The sequence below is a fragment of the Mustela nigripes genome, chromosome 13 (genome assembly GCF_022355385.1).
Source record: "Mustela nigripes isolate SB6536 chromosome 13, MUSNIG.SB6536, whole genome shotgun sequence".
In the NCBI taxonomy this organism is placed as follows: domain Eukaryota; kingdom Metazoa; phylum Chordata; class Mammalia; order Carnivora; family Mustelidae; genus Mustela; species Mustela nigripes.
Genome location: NC_081569.1, coordinates 83,984,260 through 84,009,078, shown reverse-complemented (window position 1 = coordinate 84,009,078; position 24,819 = coordinate 83,984,260). Strand labels below are relative to the sequence as shown.

At 34.5% G+C, this 24,819-nt stretch overlaps 1 protein-coding gene across 6 annotated transcripts in view; it reads left to right on the top strand.

Moving 5' to 3' along the window:
- The window catches only part of RALGAPA1 (Ral GTPase activating protein catalytic subunit alpha 1), a 246,928-nt gene that overhangs the window by 142,802 nt on the left and 79,307 nt on the right, over positions 1–24,819 (top strand). For all 6 annotated transcript variants that reach the window (XM_059373090.1, XM_059373085.1, XM_059373089.1 and 3 more), the window contains 4 exons: positions 3,212–3,346; positions 3,753–3,936; positions 11,597–12,461; positions 14,981–15,052. In XM_059373090.1, coding sequence (XP_059229073.1) covers positions 3,212–3,346; positions 3,753–3,936; positions 11,597–12,461; positions 14,981–15,052 — 1,256 coding nt within the window. The remainder of the gene's footprint in view (positions 1–3,211; positions 3,347–3,752; positions 3,937–11,596; positions 12,462–14,980; positions 15,053–24,819) is intronic.

Genomic DNA, 24,819 nt, shown 5'->3' with positions numbered 1-24,819 from the left:
TTTACTGAGTAAGTTTGCTGTCTTATATGAACATGGTTTGTGGCACCCCCAAACAACTACAGTAGAATATCACAGATCACCACAACAAATACAGTAATAACGAACAAGTTAGAAATATTGTGAGAATTACCAAAATTTGACACAGAGACATCAAATGAACAGATGCAGTCTGAAAATGGTGCTCATGGACTTGCTCAACACAGGATTGCTACAGACCTTCAATTTATAAAAAAATGCAGTATCTGTAAAGTGAAGCACAATAAAATGAAGTATGCCTGTGTTTTATCCACTTGATCTGTCTTATACTGAGAGTAGTGTGTTGAAGTCTCCTTAATGTTTCTGAATTTCCTTGCACCTTTTATACTTTTTGCTTTATAAAGATAGTCGCTATGTTGACACATAGATAGTCATACATTTTTAAAAAATATTTTATTTATCTATTTGACAGACAGAGATCACAAGTAGGCAGAGAGGCAGGCAGAGAGAGAGGAGGAAGCAGGCTCCCTGCTGAGCAGAGAGCCTGACGTGGGGCTCGATCCTAGGACCCTGGGATCATGACTTGAGCTGAAGGCAGAGGCTTTAACCTGCTGAGCCACCCAGGTGCCCCTCATAAATGTTTTAGCTTCATTTTGAATTGGAACTTTTAGCATTAATGCTTTTTGGTTTAATTTTAATTAGCATATTGCATTTTTTGCATTTCTTTTTCCATGACATATTTCCTTTGTTCTTTTATTTTTTAAGTTCCTTTTGGTATTCAGGAAATTTTATACTTTGTTCTTTTAGTTACTTTTCTCTGTATACCTTTTTAAAATGTCTTTATTCCCTTGCTTTCTTATAAGCTCTTACTTTTTAAAACACCTTCTATGTAGTTTGTGATTATTTAATGGTATCCTTTATCTCCTGTCTATTGCCTATACATTAATAAATGAGCTTAGTTTTCTTCTCTTGTCGCCTCTATTTTTGGTTACTTTATTTCTACATGTAACATATAGCATATGTCATAATAGCATATAGCATATAGCAGTAAGTGATTCTTCTGTGCTCATCTCTATCTTTATTTTTTTAATCTTAGCTCTGTAACCAAATATATCAAATACTCATCATTCTTTTCACTGAAGTTTCTGTCAACTACTTGGTTGGATGAAATTCATCTTTATTCTTCAAGATAGTCTCAGGAATACACAATTCCCTGAGTGCTTGTATATCTAAAACATTTTCTGTAACCCTGATACTTGAGAAACATCTTGGTTAGATTTAGAATCCTTAGGTTCACATTCATGTTAAGTTCCCCCCCCCACCACCAATGTTGCCTTGTTTTGTGCATTATTTTTTGAATTTTATTTTCATTTTTGTATACATTGAAATTATTTCATCTTTTCTCTAGGAGGCCCTTAAGATATTTTTTCTTTATGTCTGAAGTCTTACTTTGAAAGTTTTATCAGGGTATGTGCAGAGTTGATTATTGCAGGTCAGTTTGTCCTGGCTTCTGGTGGATGACCTTTTTAACATGTATATTTCAGAGACCGTAATTATATGTAAATTGGATATTTTTTCCATATCATTTATTTCATTCATTTTCTCTCTGACGCTTTTTATCTTTTTTTAAATCTCATATTTATTCTGTCAGTTGTTATCCCAGTGTTCTTCAATGCCCTGTGTTCAATTTTTTTTTTTTTTTAATTTATTCTTCCTTAAGCACCTTATAATTTAGGCTTCATTTCTAAATTTTGTCCTTTTACTTCTTTCCTGACTTGAAACAGTTCTTCCTTTCTTGGTCTATTTCTTCTTAGTTTTAATTTCTGATTTAAGATGGGGTTTTCTTTGTCCCCCATATCTAAATGCTGTTTGATAATATCTGACTTAGATTAGATTTGTTGTGTTGTAGTTTTCATCTGCTTCATAATTGGGTTTTTTGGGTGGGGGTTTCATCAGCTGAATTGCTTAGAGTCTCATTTTTGTTTTCTTTTTACAATAATTTTTTTAAAAGATTTATTTAATTATTTGACAGAGATCACAAGTAGGCTGAGAGGCAGGCAGAGAGGGGGAGGGGGATGCAGGCTCCCTGTGGAGCAGAGAGCCTGTTGAGGGGTTTGATCCCAGGACCCTAGGATCATGACCTGAGCTGAAAGCAGATGCTTAACCATCTGAGCCATGCAGATGCTGCAGATCCACAATTTTTAAAGTTTAAGTCTTGTGAGATCCTTAATTTCTCTTTTGCTTTTTCTTTTTACTACATGATTTCCACAGGCTGTCTCCCTATTCCTTCTTAACATTCTTCTCCCCCAAAGCATTACCTTCCCTGTGTGTGTACTTTTTTTTTTTTTTTAAGATTTTATTTATTTATTTGACAGAGATCACAGTAGACAGAGAGGCAGGGAAGCAGGCTCCCTGCTCAGGGTCCTGGGATCGATGTGGGACTCGATCCCAGGACCCCAAGATCATGACCTGAGCCGAAGGCAGCGGCTTAACCCACCCAGCCACCCAGGTGCCCCCCTGTGTGTGTATTTTTAAGTCCTTTTTTTAACCACTCAATATCGATCTACCAATATATTTTTTTCAGTATTCTCACACTTAGGGCGACTTTTTTCTTTCTAGCTTGGTTTTTAGGTTTGTACTCAGTTCTTTTCTCTCTTTTACAGTTTTTCCCAAACTCCCCTTGCTCTTCATGGAAGTTTGTAGTGGGAGAATGGGAGAAAGCTTGTGGGATTTGCTGTGTACTTTATACTTACAGATAATTTGAAGTTTAGATGTTCTGTTTTCTGGTCATACTGAGGATACCAGTTTTGTGATGTTTTAATTCGTTCTTTTTGTTCTTTAAAAGGAATGTGGAAGTGATTGTAATATATATGACCTCAAACCTTTCATTTGAATTCCATTCTTTGAACAGTTTTAAATAGTCTACTAATCGATGTCTTCATTTAAGCTCAGTGTTTTTATAGTAATTTCCCAAGTAATTTTGGCAGTTCTGTTTTTATTATGTTTAAGGTTTCATTGTGATGGCTCTAAAATATAAGGAAGAAACACAATAATACTCATATATATTTTAGAATCCATTCGATCTAAGTAAATATTCATGGTTAGAATTAGGGTTCATAGTTCCTGAAATAAATTTTGGAAGACAAAAAATAAGTTAGTGAATTTCTGTTGAGAATATTAAGGTCTTATTTTATGAATTTACAATGATAATTACCATTTTTTGTTGTTGTTACAGTTGGTGGTGTCCTTACTTCTGTGCCTTCTGGACTGGATCATGGCCTTACCTCTGAAGACACTGCTCCAACCAGTCCATGCTACAGGAGCAGAAAATGATAAAATAGAAAAATCTGTCCTCAATTGCATTTATAAGGTCAACTTGTTTGCTATATTGTTTACTTGGTAACCAACAGTTTTTAAAACCGAAAGAAATCACATTTCTTAGTATTACTTTTTTATTTTTTTAGAGCTAAGCGTTTTCTGAGAATATAGATGTATCTTACAGTACCTAAGGATAATTAAAATTCTTCATGCAAGAGACAGTTGTTTTACTGCAGATATTTGAAAGGAGTCAAATTTTTGTTGAATGTGAAAATCATCAGTTAAATTTCATTCATTCTTCATTTTAAGAAGTATTAAATTTTACCTTGTTTGAAGAACTGAGTTTTAAAATATTTGAAGTTTTGTCAAGCTCTTATATTACCAGTTGACATTTTTTTTTCTTTTATTTTATTTTTCTTTACTGAAAAGGAAAACTATGTTTTCCCTCATACCTCCAGGTATTACATGGGTGTGTTTATGGAGCTCAATGTTTTAGCAATCCAAGATATTTTCCAATGAGCCTCTCTGATTTGGCATCTGTAGATTATGATCCTTTTATGCATTTGGAAAGCCTAAAAGAGCCTGAACCTCTGCACTCTCCGGATTCAGAACGCTCTTCTAAACTTCAACCAGTGACAGAAGGTAAAATGAATTCACTTCAGGACCATATTATTTCTTGGAGAGACGAATATATCTTACTTTGTAGTTGTTTACCTCATCATGTGTATTATAGCAAAGTTCATTTTTATTTTAAGAAATAACTTCAGAAACAGTGACCAAGATTATATGTGATGACATTTCATTTATACTTCTAGTTAAGTTATTCTGATAAGTTCTTGTTGATATTTTATTTTATATATCATAGAATTTATATAATGGAATAATATATTTAGCTTTTGAGCTTAACAGATGTGGTACTGAATTTTGACTCTCCATTTACTAGCTGAGTGGCTCTGTTCCCTTATTTGTAAAATGAGGATAATATTCATTCCCTCGTGGTTGTTTTGAGTACTGAATAAGATAGTTTATATGAAGCCCTCTGCACAGTTCTTGATAGGTAGTGAACTCGGTAACATTTTTTTTTTAAGCGTCATTGTTTCTACATTCAGAGAGTTTACTTTCTGATATAAGGGAAAGATGTAAATAAATAATGTCTAAATATGAGTATAAGAGTAAAAGTACATTTATGATATGGAAGTAACCCAGAGGAACCCAGCAATTATTGAAGGGTTTTAAGAACGTTATATACATGATAAATTTAGTATTAAGAGCAGTTTGAAAACAGTATTTTATAGGAGTTAGAAGATTATGGCCCATGTTTGCCACCTGTTTCTATAAATAAAGCTTTATTTACATCCATACTATTCATGATGGCTGCGTTTGTGCAACAGCAGTAGTGTTGTATAGTTGCAAAGGAGATGATGTAGTCTGTAAAACTGAAAATTTTTACTGTCTGTCCCCTTACAGAAAGAGTTTGCTAATCTCTGGTATGTTGGGTTGGTTTTAGGGAAGTTAACCCAGGAGCAGAGAGATCAATCATGAGGCTATTGCAATAGGCCAAACAAGAACTGCTCAAGGCTTAAATTGGTTAGATTTCCCCCAAAATAGACCAAGAATATGAGAAAGGTTAGAGGTTTGAGAGGAAAAATGAGGAGGGCAGTGTTGGAAATCGTTAAGTTTGGCATTCCTGTTGGTTATTCATATGAAGACCAGTAGGAGGCAGTCTCTGGTATATGCAGATTTCGAATATAGCAGAAAGGTCTTTGTTAGGAGTGTGTGTGTGTGTGTGTGTGTGCACGCGCTTGTGTTTGTGTGTGTTCTGAGAAGAGTCGGAAAGGAAAGAAAACTGGGAGAGAGTAACTTCTCAGAAATAAAGACACGAAAAAGATATTTAAAAGACTGGGGACTGGTATTAAGTGATAGGTTGATAGGTCAGATATGGAAAGGCTGAAAAATATGTCTGCTTTAATTTAAGCAGAGAAGTGGAGGGAGAAGTGGATGGCTGTGGATTGAGGAACAAGGATTAGGTTAAAGAAATAGAGCCATTTATCAAAAGTACTCTTTAAAGAAGCTTGACTGTGTAGTAAAGAAAAGTGATAAGATAGTGGTGAGCTAAAGGATGATTCAAGGATAAGGGAATTCTAAGGATGAAGAGAGTTGAACTTTAAGTATAAGCTGAGAAGGAAGGTGGGAAGGGGATCATTAGTAGGGTGAAGTTCCGTAAGAGTGAGCTAGAAAGTATAGGTGCTAATATTAGTCCTTATTCTGACCTAGAAAGAAGAAAAAATGGAAGTAAATTAAAGGAATTGTCAGAAGTTACTGAGAGTCCAACAGAAAATGAAAACTACAAAGTTTTGGTTGTACCAGTCAGCATTCGGTAGGGTGGACGTGGTGGAAAAACACGAGAACTATGGCTTTCAGAATATTGGTACATGATTTAGCCATGGAATCTAGGCTTAGTGAGGATTGAACTGATGCTTGAAAATGGCTAATACCTTAGGAGAAAATGGAATGAATGATTAGGATTCCAATGAATCATAAAGTAGATGGTGGTAATAAATGCTAGAACAGTGATTCTCAAGGGACACCTGGGTTGCTCAGTCAGTTAACTGACTGCCTTCAGCTCAGATCATAATCTCAGGGTCCTGGGGTCGAGCCCCCCATCAGCCTCCCTTCTCAGTGGGGAGTCTGCTTCTCCCTCTCCCTCTGTGCTCTCTCTCCATCTCTCACACTCTTTCCCTCCCTCAAAACAAAACAGGCAAATAAATGAACAAAAACAGCGATTCTCAGCCTCCGTCACACATTAAATTACTGCTGCTCTGTTCCCATCATAGAGATTTTGATATCTTGATTAGGGATAGCTAGAAGTTTTTAAAGCTTTGCCAGGTGATTAATTTGTAGCCAAGGTTGATAATCACGGAGAGCATCAGTATGTTAAGAAAGTGGTTTTAAAATGAGTTTTTAGGAGTGCCTGCGTGGCTCCATGGGTTAAGCCTCTGTCTTCAGCTCAGGTCATGATCTCAGGGTCCTGGGATTGAGCCCCAAATTGGGCTCTCTGCTCAGCAGGGAACCTGCTTCACCCCCCCTCCCCCACCGCCTGCCTCTCTGCCTACTTGTGATCTCTGTCTGTCAAATAAATAAATAAATAATCTTTTTAAAAAAAGACAATGAGTTTTTAAACAGTAGAACTCCTTCAAATAAATTTCACAAGGAAGCTCAGTTTGTAAAACTTCTAAAAGCAGAGCTGCAGCAGGGTGGAAGCTTGGGATCCTACTGACTTCTCTTCTGTCCATCTCCAAGAGCCTTCTTCTCTAAGGGCTCTACAAAACAGAATGGGAAAAATCACTAGATTGGGAGATTATGGTCAAAGAGTAAGCTGTTAAGGAGGAGTTTGGTTTTTAAAGGTAGAATCGTTATAAATGATTAAGACACCTAAGATATGGCCATGATAATGGATTAATGATGTAGAATGCAAGTGAAGGTAGGAAAGTTACACATCAAAGAAATAGGGCTAGGGTTTGGTATTGATGACAGGTTGCTAAGAGTTTGTCCAAAACACAAATGCAGTTGATCTGACCAACAGGGGTTTTCTTTTTTTGTTTTTTTATTATAAATATATTTTCTCTTCCTTATGATTTTCTTTTCTCTAGTTTACTTCATTGTAAGAATACAGTAATTAATATATATAACATTCAAAATATGTGTTAATCACCTGCTATGCTATTCGTAAGGCTTCCTGTCAACAGTAGGCTGTTGATAGTTAAGTTTTGGGAAGTCAAAAGTTAAACATGGATTTTCAGTTGCATGGGGGGCGGTCAGCAATCCTAACCTGCATATTGTCCAACGGTCAGCTGTATCCAAGTGAAATAGGAATGTAAGATTTAAACTTTAGACCATAATTGATGTATAAGCAACTTTACATATCATTTCTTTAGTTGTGGTATAATAAAACGGGAGTGTTTATTTTACTTAGAAACAAAGTTATATGAACTAGGGTAAAATGATAAACTTTGATTCAAGGCATTATAATGTACTTGTTAAACAGTGAAATAAATAATTTACTTATGTAAAGAGAGGTTTTAATATATTTCAGACAAAATTCAGTATACCATTAATAGTCACTAGAGAAGATACAAAAGTAAAGATTTAAATAGATGAACTTTATACTGATACCAAATACTCTCTGGAGTATTATTATCTAAATGTATTAAGTTGTACCCTTTGGGCTTTCTTAAAGATAAAAAAGTCAAGATAAACGGGGAACCTTTTAGGAACAGCTGTAAGCCAACAGCAGGTGATTCTGTGGTTTGTTGTGACTGCATGCTGTGTTGTGTTTTTTTAATGTGGCAAAGTGACTAATCACTGTGCCCTTGTTTAAGGCATTCTTCATCATCTTCAAGTACTTTTTTGGCCAAAAATTTCTAAACATGGAGTGTCCCTAATAAGCTCAGTATTGGATTGGACAAGTCTGAATTGAGAACTATTGGCAGGAGTAGCTGTAATTATTAAATTTACTTAATAATAAAGCAAGGTAGTAAAGTTGGCTCTTTGTCAAATGGCAGTAGTCTTATTAGCAAGAAGTCATCATTTGCAGGGTCAGAGTGAAAGGAGGCTCCAAAGGATTCATTCTATCTTAATTATAGCTTCACCTATACATATTATGCAAAGCTAATATTTAAAGCATTTGCCAAAATTAACTTCCTCTGCATGTTCTATTACAGTGCAATGAATTGCAGCAGCTTTTTAGGTCTTGCTGCTTTTGTATGCCATAATAATCTGTAATTATGGGTTTGCTGCAAATGCTGTAGGGTTTGTTTAATCTGACAATCTGAAAAGACAACCCTGAATAGCCTTATTTAAATGAGTGCTAGTTACACAAAGCCTAGAAGCATCGATATCTTCATGTTGCATTTTCTCACAAGGCTAGTTATTTGGGATTTCATTTTGAATATCTAAATTAGAGAATTTCATTTTTTTATATCTAAATAGATATGTAGGAGAGAGATACGTATGTTCTATAGTTTTTATAACTAAAAAAAAATCTAAATAAAATTGCCAGTTGAGATATTTTTATCCTCTCATATTTATATAGTTCCTGAATCTAGAGAAGCAGCTTAGGAAAGAAAATGCTTTTACCTACATTTAAAATGTAAATGTATTTTTTAAGTATTCTCAGTGTTAATAATTATGAGATTTGTGAACAGGCTCATTTGAGCTGCATTCCCACCATTGCTTCTTTTGAGAAGAAGATGTATAGGATGGACAGATACCTGGGCTTAGAGGTTTGTTTTAGGGAAAGAGCTGGGCTTGTTCTTGCAGTTTATTTATAAGTAAATTTGAAAAAGGAACTCATAAAATCTGTGTTACTTATAATGCTCTCAAAATTGAATGGTTTATATTCCTTCTGTTATGTCCAATTTTGTATATGAGTTGTTAATTCATCTTTATAAAAAAATCTGTATTATTCTCAGAGAAAAGTGGGGTTTAAGGTGTTGTGTTGTGTGATTTGTCCATGATCATAGCTCAAGCCAGAGATGAAGTCAGGAATTTGTCTCTTTTGTGATCTGCTTCTATTAAATTACATTCTTTCAGTTCTTCGGAAATGCTCTGCAAAAAAGATTTGACTGCTTAGAACAAATCAGCTATTTAACTTCACCACTCAAAAGGAAAGAAGAAGGAAAAAGAAAGAACAGAATTTTAATGTCTTTAATTATGATTTTTATTACCATTAAAAATGTGACTTAGTCTTATTTAAATGAGGTTTTAAATCGATCTGACCCTTTTATATAGTAATTTATACTAAATAATACTATTTTGAATTTACTATACAAAGAAAAAATAAATTTTGAATTCATTGTTTCCAGATGTTACAGTGATTTGCCAAAAGAAAGAGGCATTTTAACAAAAGAGAAAAATATGAAAATTAGAGTTATGGTAAAGATGGAAATAGCCCTGAACTGGGAAGCAAAAGACCAGGCTTGTTCTTCTATGGCAAAAAAAATCCCTTAACTCTTGTACTCACTTGTCCTCATGTTCAAAATGACAGATATTGGCTAGATTGTCTGTAAGGCCCCTAACAGTGTGAACATTCATTAAATTCTAAGTTATAATGAGGGAAGAGAAAGCAGACACTAGATTCAAGCCACCCCTCTGTTTCTCATCATCCAGTGACATATCTTTTTACTTGGCTTGCATATGGTCTTAAAAATGTAGGATTGAATTAAGGTTAATCATTTAGTGTTATCTAGTGTTGAATAGCTGATTTTCAAAACTAGCCATATTTATAATTGAAAAACAACTCAGTATAATTGGAATTTAAGTAAACTGGAAAAAAATACATATGTATGTATGTAGTCACAAAACTTAATTGATAATGGAAGAAAATTAAAATTTTGGTACTCTTAACATTTCAAAATCAAAGCCCAGAGAAAACTGGTTTTTTTAGAGTTGGAATGATGGAAGAAGATGTTTTTGCTTTTAATGACACAGCTGCTGGTTTCTAGCTGATCTCTGCCTGTCGCCAAGTGTTGGTTCTGAATCTTGGGGACTGTGGCCTTAAAATATAGCACTATTCTTTTCTCTTGCTTCTTTTTAAGTATTATACAAGCAGTGCACAAGCTAATGTCCTTATAAACTTTTTTAAAAAAGAATTTATTTATTTATTTGAGAGAGAGCAAGAGAACACAAGTGGGGGAGAAGGAGAAGCAGGCTCCCCCACACTGAGCAGGGAGCCTGACTCGAGGCTTGATCCCAGAACCTGGGATCATGACCCAAGCTGAAAGCAGCCATTCAACCAATTGAGCCACCCAGGCGCCCCTGTCCTTACAAACTTTTAAAATAGGGTTTATTGAGATATAATTTACATAAAATAAAATGTATTCTTTTTCTATGGAATTTTACTATATATTATGTTGATGGTTACACAGTTCTGTACAGTTACCAAAATACATCACAAAGTACACTTAAAACTAAGGAATTTGTTATATGTAAATAATGCTTTGATCATCAGGATGCTCTCAAATCTATATTTATTACAGCAGGTAGGCCATAATTTTCCCAAATGATAAAAATTCTTTAGAATATAAATAGTACTCAGATAAGATCACTCTAATACTATGGTAGAACAATATGGAGACATAATCATTCTGTAATGATGTCTATAATTACATAAGACAAGGGCGCAGTGAACACACACGCACACACAGTTGTTAGTTGTGTGTACAACTAAACATCCTAACATGAACAATGAGTACTTCCTTACCAATGACAGCTCTTCCCTAGCCACCTAGATGTAAAATATGAAGATAATCATCACCAAACTGTCCCCACTTCCTGACACCACTTATTTCAGAACTGGCTTCCACATAACCCTACTTAGGATCACACTGGCAATCTTTGGCTAGTGGGCTTTGACAAGTTTTTGTCTATCTCCATGTCTTCCTTCCTCTCTTTATTCTCTCTGTGTTTTCTGCCTGACATCTTCCTTTTCCCCCTCCTTGAGGTCCTGACATTTCAGGCCCCTGAGTACTATATTCTTTGGGTTTTCTTTTTTTTACTCTTTGGTATGATTTTTTTTTTTTAAGTTACTCATATGGATATGTTCCTTATCTATTTGCTTTCCCTAATGTGCTTAAGGAAGGAAAGAAAAATACTTCTTACATACAACTAACTGGTAAGACTAGGCCACAATGACCCAGAAGAATATCTTACTTATAAAAATATGTACATAAATAGGCCCATAAAATTTGTTTTCCCTTAAAATAAAGTTTTTGTGGCATATATTGGCTATACCAAATCACTGTTTAAGTTGGTTGATTCCTAAATTTTAGTGAAGGATTACTTTTCTCTGAAACTTTTATATCATTGATAAACACCATAATTAAATGACATTTAAAGCATGCTGTCTCTCTGAATTTACTCATGAGATAAGAAACTTACTTGGATTTCACCAGCTTTATAATGTGTGAACTAAGTGATTTCAGGTGATTTAGAATACTTGTGATCCTTCTTTAAAATATGATTTACATATAAAGGCTTAAGCTTAAATTACGAATCCATTAGCAAAACTTTGAAAAAGGTTTTTTTTCTATATAAAAGTAACAAAACATCATCAAAGAGAGTTTTCTTTGCCCTTATTCCTGTAGTACAGAATCTAAATTGGAAATATTCATGTTTACTGTTATATTTTAAAGTGATTTTGATAATTTGAGGAAGTCTCCATTTGTTGTCTAATAATTTCATTGTTAACATAACTTCCTAGGAAGCAGCAGTATTTCCACTCACTTACATTTCTTATTTCTAGTGAAAACTCAAATGCAACAAGGATTAATCTCTATTGCTGCTCGTACTGTTATTACACATCTGGTAAATCATTTGGGCCATTACCCAATGAGTGGTGGTCCTGCTATGTTAACAAGTCAGGTGTGTGAAAATCATGACAATCATTACAGTGAAAGTACTGAACTTTCTCCTGAGCTCTTTGAGAGTCCAAATATCCAGTTTTTTGTGTTGAACAATACAACTTTAGTGTCCTGCATCCAGATCAGATCAGAAGAGAGTATACCCGGAGGAGGTTTATCTGCTGGCCTTGCATCAGCCAATTCAAATGTCAGAATCATAGTACGTGATCTCTCCGGAAAATATTCATGGGATTCTGCCATCCTGTATGGACCACCTCCTGTGAGTGGTTTGTCGGAGCCTACATCATTCATACTTTCATTGTCTCGTCAAGAGAAGCCAGAAGAGCCTCCTACATCTAATGAATGCTTAGAAGATATAACAGTAAATGATGGGATTTCCCTCCAGTTTAAAAGAGGATTTAGAGAAACTGTACCAACTTGGGATACCATAAGAGATGAAGAAGATGTTCTTGACGAGCTCTTGCAGTATTTAGGTATAACTAGTCCGGAATGCTTACAGAGAACTGGAATATCACTTAATATCCCTGCTCCACAACCTGTGTGCATTTCTGAAAAGCAGGAAAATGATGTTATTAATGCTATCCTTAAGCAGCATACAGAGGAAAAAGAATTTGTTGAGAAACACTTCAATGACTTAAACATGAAAGCTGTGGAGCAAGATGAACCAACACCTCAAAAGCCTCAGTCAGCATTTTATTATTGCAGATTGCTTCTCAGTATATTGGGAATGAATTCCTGGGACAAAAGGTAAGAATAAAAGAGAATGTTTTTTAACATTAGTCTTATTCATCTTTTGATCAAGCATTTTAGTTTCTCTTCTTTTCCTCACCAGATTTTATCTACCAGTTTGTTCTTTGTCTTTTGGACAGATATTTCTTCTTGTTTGTTTGTTTGCTTGAGACCACTGAGTTCTATCAGGATTTAAGGGAATAAAAAGATAACTCAATAATTTAACTATTAACATTTTCATAATAACTAGCAGAACTTTGTGACTTAGAAATTACAGCTCATATAATTGAAAAGAATCTTATTTTCCCAACCTTCACATAAGGTAATAGAAAAAATTGTTTTTTTCTTATCACACTTCTGACACTACATGTGTGAGTTTTCCATAGCAGGCAGTCCCAGCACTAACTGCAGTTAGTACAAAAAGAATAAGGGCTCAGATCCACAAGATGGCCCCCCACTTCAGATATGGTCGGAAATATGAAAGTCCTTATTTCCGACCAACTAGCTATAAATCAGATAACTACCTCCTCAGTTTTGATAATTAGCTATAATAGCTCATAAAACATTTATTTTCATTTAGCAGTTTATTATAAAAGGTAGTTAAAAGATAGAGATGAACAGACAGACAAAGAGGTACACAGGATGAAGGTTCCCAAGTGTAAGAGCTTCTGTTCCTGTGGAGTTAGATGCTGCTGAAAACACTGAATTGAGTTGACTAACCAGGAAGCTCTCTGGACCTCATAGTTCAGAGATTATTATGGAGGCCTCTTCACGTAGGCATGATTAATTATTAACTCAATCTCTGTCCAGTCTTCCCTCCCCATAGGGGTGGCTGGAAGTTCCAAGCTTCTAATCATGGTTTGTGCTTTTGAATGACCAAGCCCCATCCTGAAGTTATTCAGGAGCCAACCAAGCATCCCCTCATCAGAACAAAACATTCTCCTATTACCAGGGAAATTGCAAGGGATTTAGGAACTCTGTGTAAGATGTTCCTGTCACCTTCATCGCTCAAGAAATTACAAGAGTTTTAGGAGCTCTGTGTCAGGAACTGGGGCAGATCCCAAATATGTCACATAAGCCTTGTGGGTTTTTTAGACAAACAGTAATGTGATCTTTTCTTGTTGGTATCAGAGAAGTTAACTCAAGATTTTCATCAAATCAAGAATCCTTATTTCATTTTTTAAAATTTTGTTTTCTTTCTTTTTTTTTTTTTTTTAAAAGATTTTATTTATTTATTTGACAGACAGAGATCACAAGTAGGCAGAGAGAGAGGGGGGAAGCAGGCTCCCTGCTGAGCCGAGAGCCCGATGCGGGGCTCGATCCCAGGACCCTGAGATCATGACCTGAGCCGAAGGCAGCGGCTTTAACCCACTGAGCCACCCAGGCGCCCCTAAAATTTTGTTTTCTTACATATGTTGCAAAAAACCTCTCTGAAAGCTTGCAGTTAACACAAAGTATTCATGTAAGTCGGGTAAGAGTTAAATGAAAAGGCATTAGATTTAAATTGGAAGAACTAGGTTCGAGTCATTTAACCTTTAAGCTTCAGGCTATAAGTTAAGGAAGTAACTCGCACCTCACATAATGATGAGAGTTAACTTAGATAATATACATAAAATATTAAATTGTACACTAGTGTAAAGTATCATTAAACATTTATCTTTTAAATTTCTGTGACATTAAAAGCTGTACGGATGTGAAAGACACAGCATTATTTAATGTATTGTTCTTGTTCAATTTGTAGTAGGAAGGGAACTCAGTTATCACTGGACAAATAAATCTTAATTAAATTCAGGTGAAGCACCAAAAGGGAGTTCTACTTCCTTGACTAGTATTTATAATCTTACTTAATTTAAATCCTTCCATTTATTAGAAGGGAGTATTCTCTGCTTTATGGGGAAGACATGTCAGGAATATAGTTTGCCTTATGGTATGTCCAAATGTAGGTAATTGCCACTCATGTTAGTGCATTCTACTCTCTTTTGCTATACGATGATCCATATATTGTCTCAAGAAAAATTAAAGGTGGGAAGCTATATTTTACATTGATTTCATGAATATAATTTGTATGTATTTAGTGTATATAGAATGTATTTGCCAACATATCTACATTGCTTCATAGTGTAAAAAATACCTTTAAGAGCACATATGTAATCCAGATGGATTACATATCCTTACTTAATGATATTTTTCATTAGGAACAACTTTTTAATATATTTTTAGGAAACTTTTGAAAAGGAACCTATAAGCTTTTATCCACTTTTCTGGATATGAGTTTCAGAAGCTCACAGCATCTGCAAGGAAAAATTGAAATGATTAATAGATAATGATCCACTAACAGAAATCTATGAGGGCCGCAGTAGAAATAGTGACACTTTCTATTTACATTTCTTTTTGGGTCTATTCGCCTTTGTTTTAGAAGTATGTTAGAGGCAAGAAAAGTGTTTAAAAGTTGCATGAGTAGAGTGGAAAGTATTTCTGGGACTGTCATGTCATTCACTGCAAAGGTGATGAAAATGTTTATAAATCTCTCTATTTAGGAGGAGCTTTCATCTCCTGAAGAAAAATGAGAAACTACTTAGAGAACTTAGAAACTTGGATTCAAGACAGTGGTAAGTTCAGATTTATAACTAGCAACTGTCAACTATTTCTACTTATGTGTGAATAATACTGCATTGTTGACTTTCTGAACAGAAACTACATTTGATTTACTTTAAATAATAAACTTTATGAAAAAAATGCAGGGCTACATTAAAATGTTTGGTATCTTTGAATAGTTTATACCATTTTATGCATTTCAGAATTCTTTCAATGGCAGAAATCTAATTGAACTTCTAAAAACGTCCTTTAGTTTCCCCATAGTTAGACATTCCAGCTATGCCCTTTTTGATTAGTTTCAGAGGTCTCAAGTGAAATGACTGGTAAATATAAGCTAGTCCATACAGAAAGTATTAATGGAGCAAAGAACATGGATATAGGTTATTAAATTGCTATAAATCTGATTTCTCATCAAGCTCTTGGATATGTACCTATTTACATGTGGGTTTTGATGTGTAAAATCTTTTTATATCATTATTTTAAGGATATCTAGGTTCTTCATGTATAGTATATGAACAAGACTTCTGGGAAACCAGTAGTAGAAACTACAAAATATTAACTAGAAGCACATTGATAAAGCAATATTTTGAATGCCTGCATTTCTGAGATCTCAGATCCACAACCTACTTCATGTCCATTTCTCACTCCCTCACATCTTAGTCAGTTGGTGTTTTTATACTTTCCTCTTTCCAGTTTTTTGCTTTTTCTATTCCTACAGTTAGTTTGCCACCCACCTCTGATTTCACTTGTCCTGTTAGCAGACTCACACATTTTCAACTATAAAAATGCCATTTCTGGCATCTTCAAAACTGTTCTTCCACTTAACGTTTATATATGTGTGACTATAATCAATTCTCTCATCAGAATCATTTTTTTTCTTCAGATTTTATTTATTTTATTAAAGAGCTCATGCACGTTTGAGTTGGGAGGTGAGGAACAGAGGGAGAGAATCCCAAGCAGACTCCCCACTGAGCATGGAGCCTGATTCAGGGCTGGATCTCGGGACCCTGAGATCATGACCTGCGCCAAAACCAAGAGTCTCTCACTTAACCAACTGAGCCACACAGACACCCCTGACCCAAATCATTCTTAACATCTACCTTCTTGGTCACCTGGGTGGCTCAGTGGGTTAAAGCTTCTGCCTTTAGCTCAGGTCATGTTCCCGGGGTCCTGGGATCGAGACCCACATTGGGCTCTCTGCTCAGCAGGGAGCCTGCTTCCCCCTGTCTGCCTGCCTGCTTGTGATCTCTGTCTGTCGAATAAATAAATAAATAATCCTTAAAAAAAAAAACTATAAAAAAATCTACTTTTTCTACTCCTAGGCAGCAGTATATTACCAGAGAAAATGATCAAACCAGTGTGATATAGAGAGCTACAATAGATTCGTGCTTTTTTACTTCAGCAATACCTTCTCTACTGTTTGCTAATTTCTTATCCCTTGTTCACTTCTTTTTTTGTTTCTCAGAGTAATTTTTATAAACCGCTTTTTTGTTCTTTAAGCCCTTCATTATAGTCAAAAGATCATCTCTGCTCTAACCTCACTAAGGATTCAATCCAAATGTTTGGCCTCCTGTATGAAAGACAGTCTGGTAGAACAATAGTTCCTAACCTTTCTTCCACCACCCATTCACATTTCAACGCAACATTAGTCATACCTCTCATCAATTAAATCCAGTGATTCTGCCAGTTGGGGGACTCATTTGAAACAAACTACCTTGCCAGCACTATTCTATAGGAATGCAAAGTAAACAAGATTATTCATTCCTTTCCTACTTCAAACAACTTCTCCTTAAAATATCCTTTCTTTAAAATTTCTATATTGAGCCATCTTTTCCTGCTTCCCTTCAGTTTCGGAAAAATCTTTTTTCCCAATCTATAGTTCTAGGATCTTCAAAAAGTTATCAGATCGTTATTTTGTATTTCTGCTTACCCCTTTACCGTAAGCACACTCTATCGAGTGCTTCTTTAAACAAAAGAAAACAAAACTATCCTCAGGATCCTTTTTTTTTTTTTCTTTTTTAAAGATTTTATTTATTTATTTATTTGACAGAGAGAGACATAGTGAAAGAGGGAACACAAGCCAAAGGCAAACGCTTAACAACTGAGCCACCCAGGTGCCCAGTTACTGTCCTATCAAGCTTTAGTGTATCCCTTTCATATGCCTTTTTTATGAGAAAATATAGTCTTTACTCACTTCTTTTGTTTTTGTGGTTTTTAGCTTTTCTCAGAATAATCTTTTAGGGGTACCTGGGTGGCTCAATAGGTTAAGCTTCTGCTTTTGGCTCAGGTCATGATCTCAGGTCCAGGGATCCGGCCCTGCATTGGGCTCTCTGCTCAGCAAGGGGCTTGCTTCCCCTTCTCTCTCTGCCTGCCTCTCTGCCTACTTGTAACCTTTCTCTCTGTCAAATAAATAAATAAAATCTTTAAAAAAAAAAAAAAGAATAATCTTTTAAAAATGTTTAGTTTCTCTAGTTATTATAGAAAATGTACAGTAGAAAAATAAGTCATATATTTATAACACTATCCTTAACATTTGTTTATGTATTTTCAGTCTTTTTTTTAATATACATACGATTTTTTTGTTTTAAAAAACTAAAATCATAGTAATATGTATATAGTAAGTTATGTTTTAAAAAGGACTTTATCGTGTTGTAAGCATTTTGATATTTTTCAAAAATAATTTTTTATGGTGCCAAGTTCTGTGATTATTGGACTTTTAAGTTGTTTTTAATATCTTGCCCTAGGATAAATTCCTAGAAATGGAATTATTACATCAAAGCATAAGAGCTTATTTCAGACCATACATATTGCAGAATTACTTTTCACTAAGTACTAATTTCTAATCCTACCAACATTGTGTAAGAACACTAATACAACTTCAACCTGAGCAACACAAGGTATTGGTCACATTTTCTAAATCTTTCCTAGCTTGAGAGGCAGATAATGGTATCTCTTTATTGTTTTTTACTACTAGTGAAGTTATTATCTTTCATTGTAAGAAATTTCATTGGAAGAAATTTTAATCTTTTTGAAATTCCCTCTTAGTGTCTTTTTTTTTTTTATTTAAAAGGAAATTTTTCTTAATTGCAAGAGCTCTCCTACATATGTGGGTATCTAAGGATTAACTTTTGTATTTAATATGGGAGTTTTCCCAGTTGCTTGGCTTTCAGTTTTCAACAGCTTCATATTGTTTAGCATACAGCTTTTTCTTTTCTTTTTTTTTTCAATTTAATTTTATTTTTTTCAGTGTTCCAAGATTCATTGTTGCCATACGTGCCCTCCTTAACACCCATCACCAGGCTCATTGATCCCCCACCCCCACTCCCTTCCAAAACCCTCAGTTTGTTCCTCAGAGTCCACAGTCTCTCATGGTTTTCATTTTTATGTAATTTTATTTCTCAGTCTTCTTTCTTTGTTTTTTGTTTTTTTTTTTCAGTTGCTTATTGTGCTTAGAGAATTCTGTCTTGAAATTAGTTTAAATGTCCTACTGTATTTCCTTCTGGATTCATAATTAGTTCGTAGAACTGGTAATTATTTTACATTTAATTCTTTATTTCTTCTGGAATACATTTCAGTTTATGGAATAAGAAATGGAACTGGCTTGAGTATTAGAGAATAGCCTGTTTCTCTGATTTGTTGAATAATTCATACCTTTCTCATTGATTTGATGTTTCCTTTATCAGATATTAACCTGTTTATTTCAGAGCTATCTTTTCATTTCTACTGAGTTGTCTATCAATTTTGTACAGATGTTAGTATTTATTAGCTTTGTAACTTAGTATCTGATAGAAGCAGTCTTCTTCCTCACCCTATTCATACATATTCTTCTTTCTTAGATATTTTCACTTGTTTATATTTCACTTTCATTTAGATATTTTCACTTGTTTGTTCTTCTGGATACATGTTAGAATTATGTTGTTGTTTTCCAGAAGAAAAATCGCATTGATATTTTTGGGTTTTTTTTGTTTTGTTTTTAAAGATTTTATTTATTTATTTGACAGAGAGAAATCACAGGTAAGCAGAGAGGCAGGCAGAGAGAGGAGTAAGCAGGCTCCTCGTGGAGCAGAGAGCCTGATGCGGGGCTTGATCCCAGGACCCTGGGATCATGACCTGAGCCGAAAGCAGAGGCTTTAACCCACTGAGCCACCCAGCCGCCCCGATATTTTGGTTTTGAATTACAATAAAACTTTCATATGGAGAGAATAGAAGTACATTTGCTATCATCATTCTTCCCATTCATAATCATGGTGTGTTTTTCATTTATTCTGTGACCCAGAGATTGCTTTTAGGGTTATTTTATTGTAATGATGCTATTCTAAATAGAATTGTTTTTCCTGTTATATTTTGCTATCCAAATACTTTAGTGCATTCTCTTTTTTTAAAAAACATTTTAGGGCTCCTGGGTGGCTCAGTGGGTTGAGCCGCTGCCTTTGGCTCAGGTCATGATCTCAGGGTCCTGGGATCGAGTCCCGCATTGGGCTCTCTGCTCAGCAGGGAGCCTGCTTCCTCCTCTCTCTTCCTGCCTCTCTGCCTACTTGTGATCCCTCTCTGTCAAATAAATAAGTAAAATCTTTAAAAATAAAAAAATAAAAATAAATAAAATAAAAAACATTTTAGAGTTGTCTATTTGGTTCTGTTTAGGAGTGTAATTATCTTACAAATAATCTCTTTTCTAAAAGTTATGCCTATTTTTGCTTATTTCATATTTTATTGCATTGACTAGAACTTGCACTACAGTGTTAGTTATTGTAAGAGTAGACATCCCATTACTAGAGTCTTTTCAGCATCTATTCAAATTTTCATACAGTTTTGCTTTCTTAACTATTGATGTATATTGTACATAGTATCACTAGATTGCTAATATTAAATAATTCTTGGAATAACGTTTGATTTCCTGTTGTGTTAAATTTACTAGGCTTTCCTTTTGAATTAGGGTATAGCCCATTTCTAAGCATATTCTCTATTTATTTAATTTTTTACTCATTCTTCTTATGTTTAGAATTAAGATTATAGCCAGCTCCATGAAATGAATTTTATATATTGTTTGAAAATTTGGAATAACTAGTAAAATTTCTAATTCTTTCAGTTTGTTTCATCATTATTAGCCTCTGGATTTTCTTTTAGCTCTTTTCAACTTAAGTGTTTTTTGCTTTTACAAAACTCCCTTTCATTGAGATTTTCAAATGCATGCTAATAGGATTAGTACATACACACATATCATAATTCTGCTATATTCCTTTTCTCATTTTAGTTTAGTGGGATTTTTTTGCTCTTTTTAAAAAATTAATTAATTTATATATTCCCAAATCATCCCTTAAAGGTTTTTTCCCCCTAGCTTTATTGAGATAGAATTGATATACAACATTATGATAGTTTATGGTTTAAAATAATGATTTATAAATAGATATATTATAAAATGAATTACTACAATAAACTTAGTTAACACATTCATCACCTCACGTTTAGAATTTTTCATGTGATGAGAACTTTAAAAATCTCTCTTAGCAACCTTTAAATATGATATAGTACTGTTAATTATAGTTACCATGCTATTCTTCACCTCTCCAGAACTTATCTCACAGGTGGAAGTTGATACCCTTTGACCACCTTCACCCATTTTGCCCATTTCCCTAGCCCCCACCCCTGAAATCAGTCTGTTCTCTGTTTCTCTGAGTTCAGTTTTTTCATATTCCACATATAAGTAAGAACATACAGTACTTGTCTTTCTCTGACTTATTTCACTTAGCATAATGCCTTCAAGTTTCATCCAAGTTGTCACAAATGGCAGGATGAATTTCCTTCTTTTGTTACGGCTGCATTCCATTGTATAGTTGGCCCTGGAACAACACAGGAGTTAGGGGCACCAACTCCACCCCATACCCATGCAGTTCAGTATCTGCATATAACTTTTGACTTCCTAAAAACTTAACCAACAATAGCCTACTCTTGACCAGAAGCCTTACTGATAATATAAAGTCAATTAACATATTTTTTATGTTATATGTGTTATATATTGTATTCTTAAAGTAAGAATAATGTTACTGAGAAAAATCGTAAGAGAAAATACATTCACAGTGTAGTACTATACTGTATTTATTGAAAACAAAATTTGTTTATAAATAGACCCATGCAGTTCAAACCCCTGTTGTTTGAGGGTCAGCTGTACATGTATATGACATTTTCTTGATCCATTCATCTTTTGATGGACACAGGTTATTTCATACCTTGGCTATTACAAGTAATGCTGCAGTGAACATGGGGATGCAGATACCTCTTCAGGGTAGTGATTTTATTTTCTTTGGGTATGTATCCAGAAGTGGGATTGCTGGATCATCTAGTCATTCTGTTTTTAATTTTTTAAGGAACCTCCATACTGTTTCCCATAAAAGCTGCATCAATTTACATTCCCACCAATAGTTTACAACAAGGGTTGTCTTTTCTGTGTATCCTCACCACTTGTTATCTCTTGTCTTTTTGATAATAGCCATTCTAACAGGTATGAGGTAATATTTCATTGTGGTTTTAAATTTAATTTCCCTAATGATTAGTGATGCTGAGCATCTTTTAATGTATGTGTCGGTCATTTGAATATCCTCTTTGGGAGAATGTCTTTGGGTCCTTGCCCATTTTGTTTTTTTTAGGTCTTCTTTTCTTTTTTTACCCATTTTTAATCAGACTATTTGTCCTATTGCTGTTGAGTTTTATGAGGTTTTTAATATTTTGGAGATTTGGTTGGGAAGTTTTTGATTACTGCTTCCATCTACCTACATGTTATTGGTCTGTTTCGATTTTCTGAGTTTTTATAAGTAAGTCTTTGTGCGTTGTACAATTCTAGGAACTCATGCATTTCTTTTAGGTTGTCCACTTATTTGGTAAATAGTTGTTCATTGTAGTCTCATGGTCATTTGCATTTCTTTGGTATCAGTTGTAACATCTTTTCATTTATAATAATATTTATTTGGGTCCTTTTTTGTTGTGGTTAGTCTAGCGGAAGTTTTGTTAATCTTGTTTATATTTTCAAAGAACCAGCTCTTCATCTTTTCCATTTTCCTTTCTTTTTTTTTTTTTTTTCTAAAGATTTTATTTATTTATTTGACAGAGAGAGATCACAAGTAGGCAGAGAGGCAGGCAGAGAGAGAGAGAGAAGGAAGCAGACTCCCTGCTGAGCAGAGAGCCCAATGCGAGACTCGATCCCAGGACCCTGAGATCATGACCTGAGCCGAAGGCAGCGGCTTAACCCACTGAGCCACCCAGGCGCCCACCATTTTCCTTTCTTTATTTCATTTGTTTCTGCTCTAATTTTTTTCCCAAAAGATTTTATTTATTTATTTGACAGAGATCACAAGTAGACTGAGAGAGGCAGGCGGGGCGGGGGTGGGAAGCAGGCTCCCTGCTGAGCAGAGAACCCTATGCAGGGCTCGATCCCAGGACCCTGGGATCATAAACTGAGCTGGAAGGCAGAGGCTTTAACCCACTGAGCCACCCCGGCACCCCTCTGCTCTAATTTTTATTATTTCCTTTCTTCTGTTAACTTCAGGCTTAGTTTATTCTTTTTCTAGTTCCTTTAGGTGTAAGTAAAGTAGGTTGTTTATTTGAGATACTTTTTTTTTCTTGTGTGTATTTATCACTCTAAGCTCTCCTCTTGGAACTGCTTTTGCTACATTCCATAAGCTATGGTTTATTACATTTCCTTTTTTGTCTGTCTCAAGATATTTTTTAATTTTTTAATTTCCCTGTTGATTTCTTCTTTGACCCATTGGTTGTTCAGGAGTGTGTCATTTAGTTTCCATGTATTTATGAATTTTCCAGCTTTCCTGCTGCTCATTGATTTCTAGTTTAATTCCTTTGTAGTTGGAAAAGATAGGTGATATAATTTCTGTCTTCTTGAATTTGTTGAGACTCGTGTGTTTTAGCACATGATCTATCCTAGAAAATGTTACATGTGCACTTGAGATGAATGTGTATTTTGCTGCTATTGGACAGAATGTTCTATATATATGTTAAGTCCATTTGATCTGTAGTATTGTTCAAATTCACTTTATTTGATTTCCTATCTGGATGATCTGTCCCTTGTTGAGAGTGAGGTATTAATGTCCCCAGCTATTACTGTATTTCTGTGTATTTCCCTTTTCTTTTAGTACTTGGTTTATATATTTAGGTGCTCCAATGCTGGGTGCATAAATATTTATAATTGTTGTATCTTTTTTTTTTTTTTTTTAAGATTTTATTATTTGAGAGAGAGTGAGAGCAAGCATGAGAAGGGTTGGGGCCAGAGGGAAAAGCAGACTCCCCATTGAGAAGGAAGCCCAATGGGGAGCTTGATCCCAGGATCCGGAGATCATGTCCTGAGCCGAAGGCAGTCACTTAACCAACTAAGCCTCCCAGGATCCCCTATAATTGTTATATCTTCTTGATGGATTGACCCCTTTATCTTTATGGTAGTTACATTGTCTTTTTTTTTTTTTTTTTTTTTTTTACCATTTTTAACTCAGTCTATTTTGTCTGACACAAATATAGCTACCTTTGTTTTCTCTTGTTTACAGTTTGCTTAAAATATTATTTTCTGTACCTTCAATTCTTATTCTCTGTGTGTGCTTAAAGCTAAAATGGGTCTCCTGTAAGGAGCATATCATTTGGATCTCATTTTTTGGTCCATTCAGCCATTCTGTGTCTTTTGATTAAAGAACTTAATCTGTTTACATTTTAAGTAATTGTTGAGAGATTAAAAACTTACAACTGCCATTTTTTCATTGTTTTCTGTTTTGTAGATCCTTTTTGCTTTCTCTCTTAGTATCTTCATTTGAGATTTAAAGACTTTTTGCAGTAGTATGTTTGAGTCCTTTATCATAGTGTTTTGTTTATGGGCTGCGGATTTTTTCCTTTGTGGTTAGCACTAGAGGGATACATAAAATATGTTATATTTATAACATTTTAAGCTGATTACAACTTGATAGATAGCATACAGAAACTTTATACTTTTACCTCTTCCTCACATTTTAGGTTATGGTATTTCTCCAATAACAAATTGTTATGTTTATGGTTATTTTAAAAACATTTATTTCCTAACTTTTAAACTAGAGTTATAATTATGCATCACCATCACAGTGGGCTTTTCTGTCTTGATGTAAATAATATACTTAATTTTTTAAAAGACACAGTTTCTCGTTTATTCTACTTTGTTTTCTAACTCATTAATTTTTGTCTATTATTTATTTATAAACTTTATATTTTTTTTCTTCTAGAATTGAATGCTTCTGTCTTACTTTTATTCTTTATTTTTTAACAATGAAATGGTCTTAGGCTATAAAATTTTTCAGAGTATAGCTCCTGTCCATTTTTTTAGTCTCAGCTTAAAGATGATTTTTTCTGAAATCCTTTCCCTAAACTACCTCTCTTTACCTTCCTCCTCAGTCTATGTGTGGATCTTCCATGTGCTTTCACAGAGTCCTGTAACACTTCCCTGTCATAACATTTTATCACTATGTATTATTATTAGATATTCTTATTCCTTCCAGAATAATTATAATAACTCTCTAAATAATCTGTGAGTTCTCATATCCTAACTCTTCCCCATGATAATTTATCTTTGGTACTAGATGGGCATGTCCTTCAGGGCAGGAATCATAACTCTTTTGCTCTCTTGCTCACCATATGTTCCAGACCTCAGTGCTCTACTGAAACTATTCTTCTGAAGGTTAGTACCTTGACCATCAAGTCTAAAGTTTTCTCAATGCTTAATCTATACACATAACTTTGATTCCTCTAATTAACTAAATGTAGT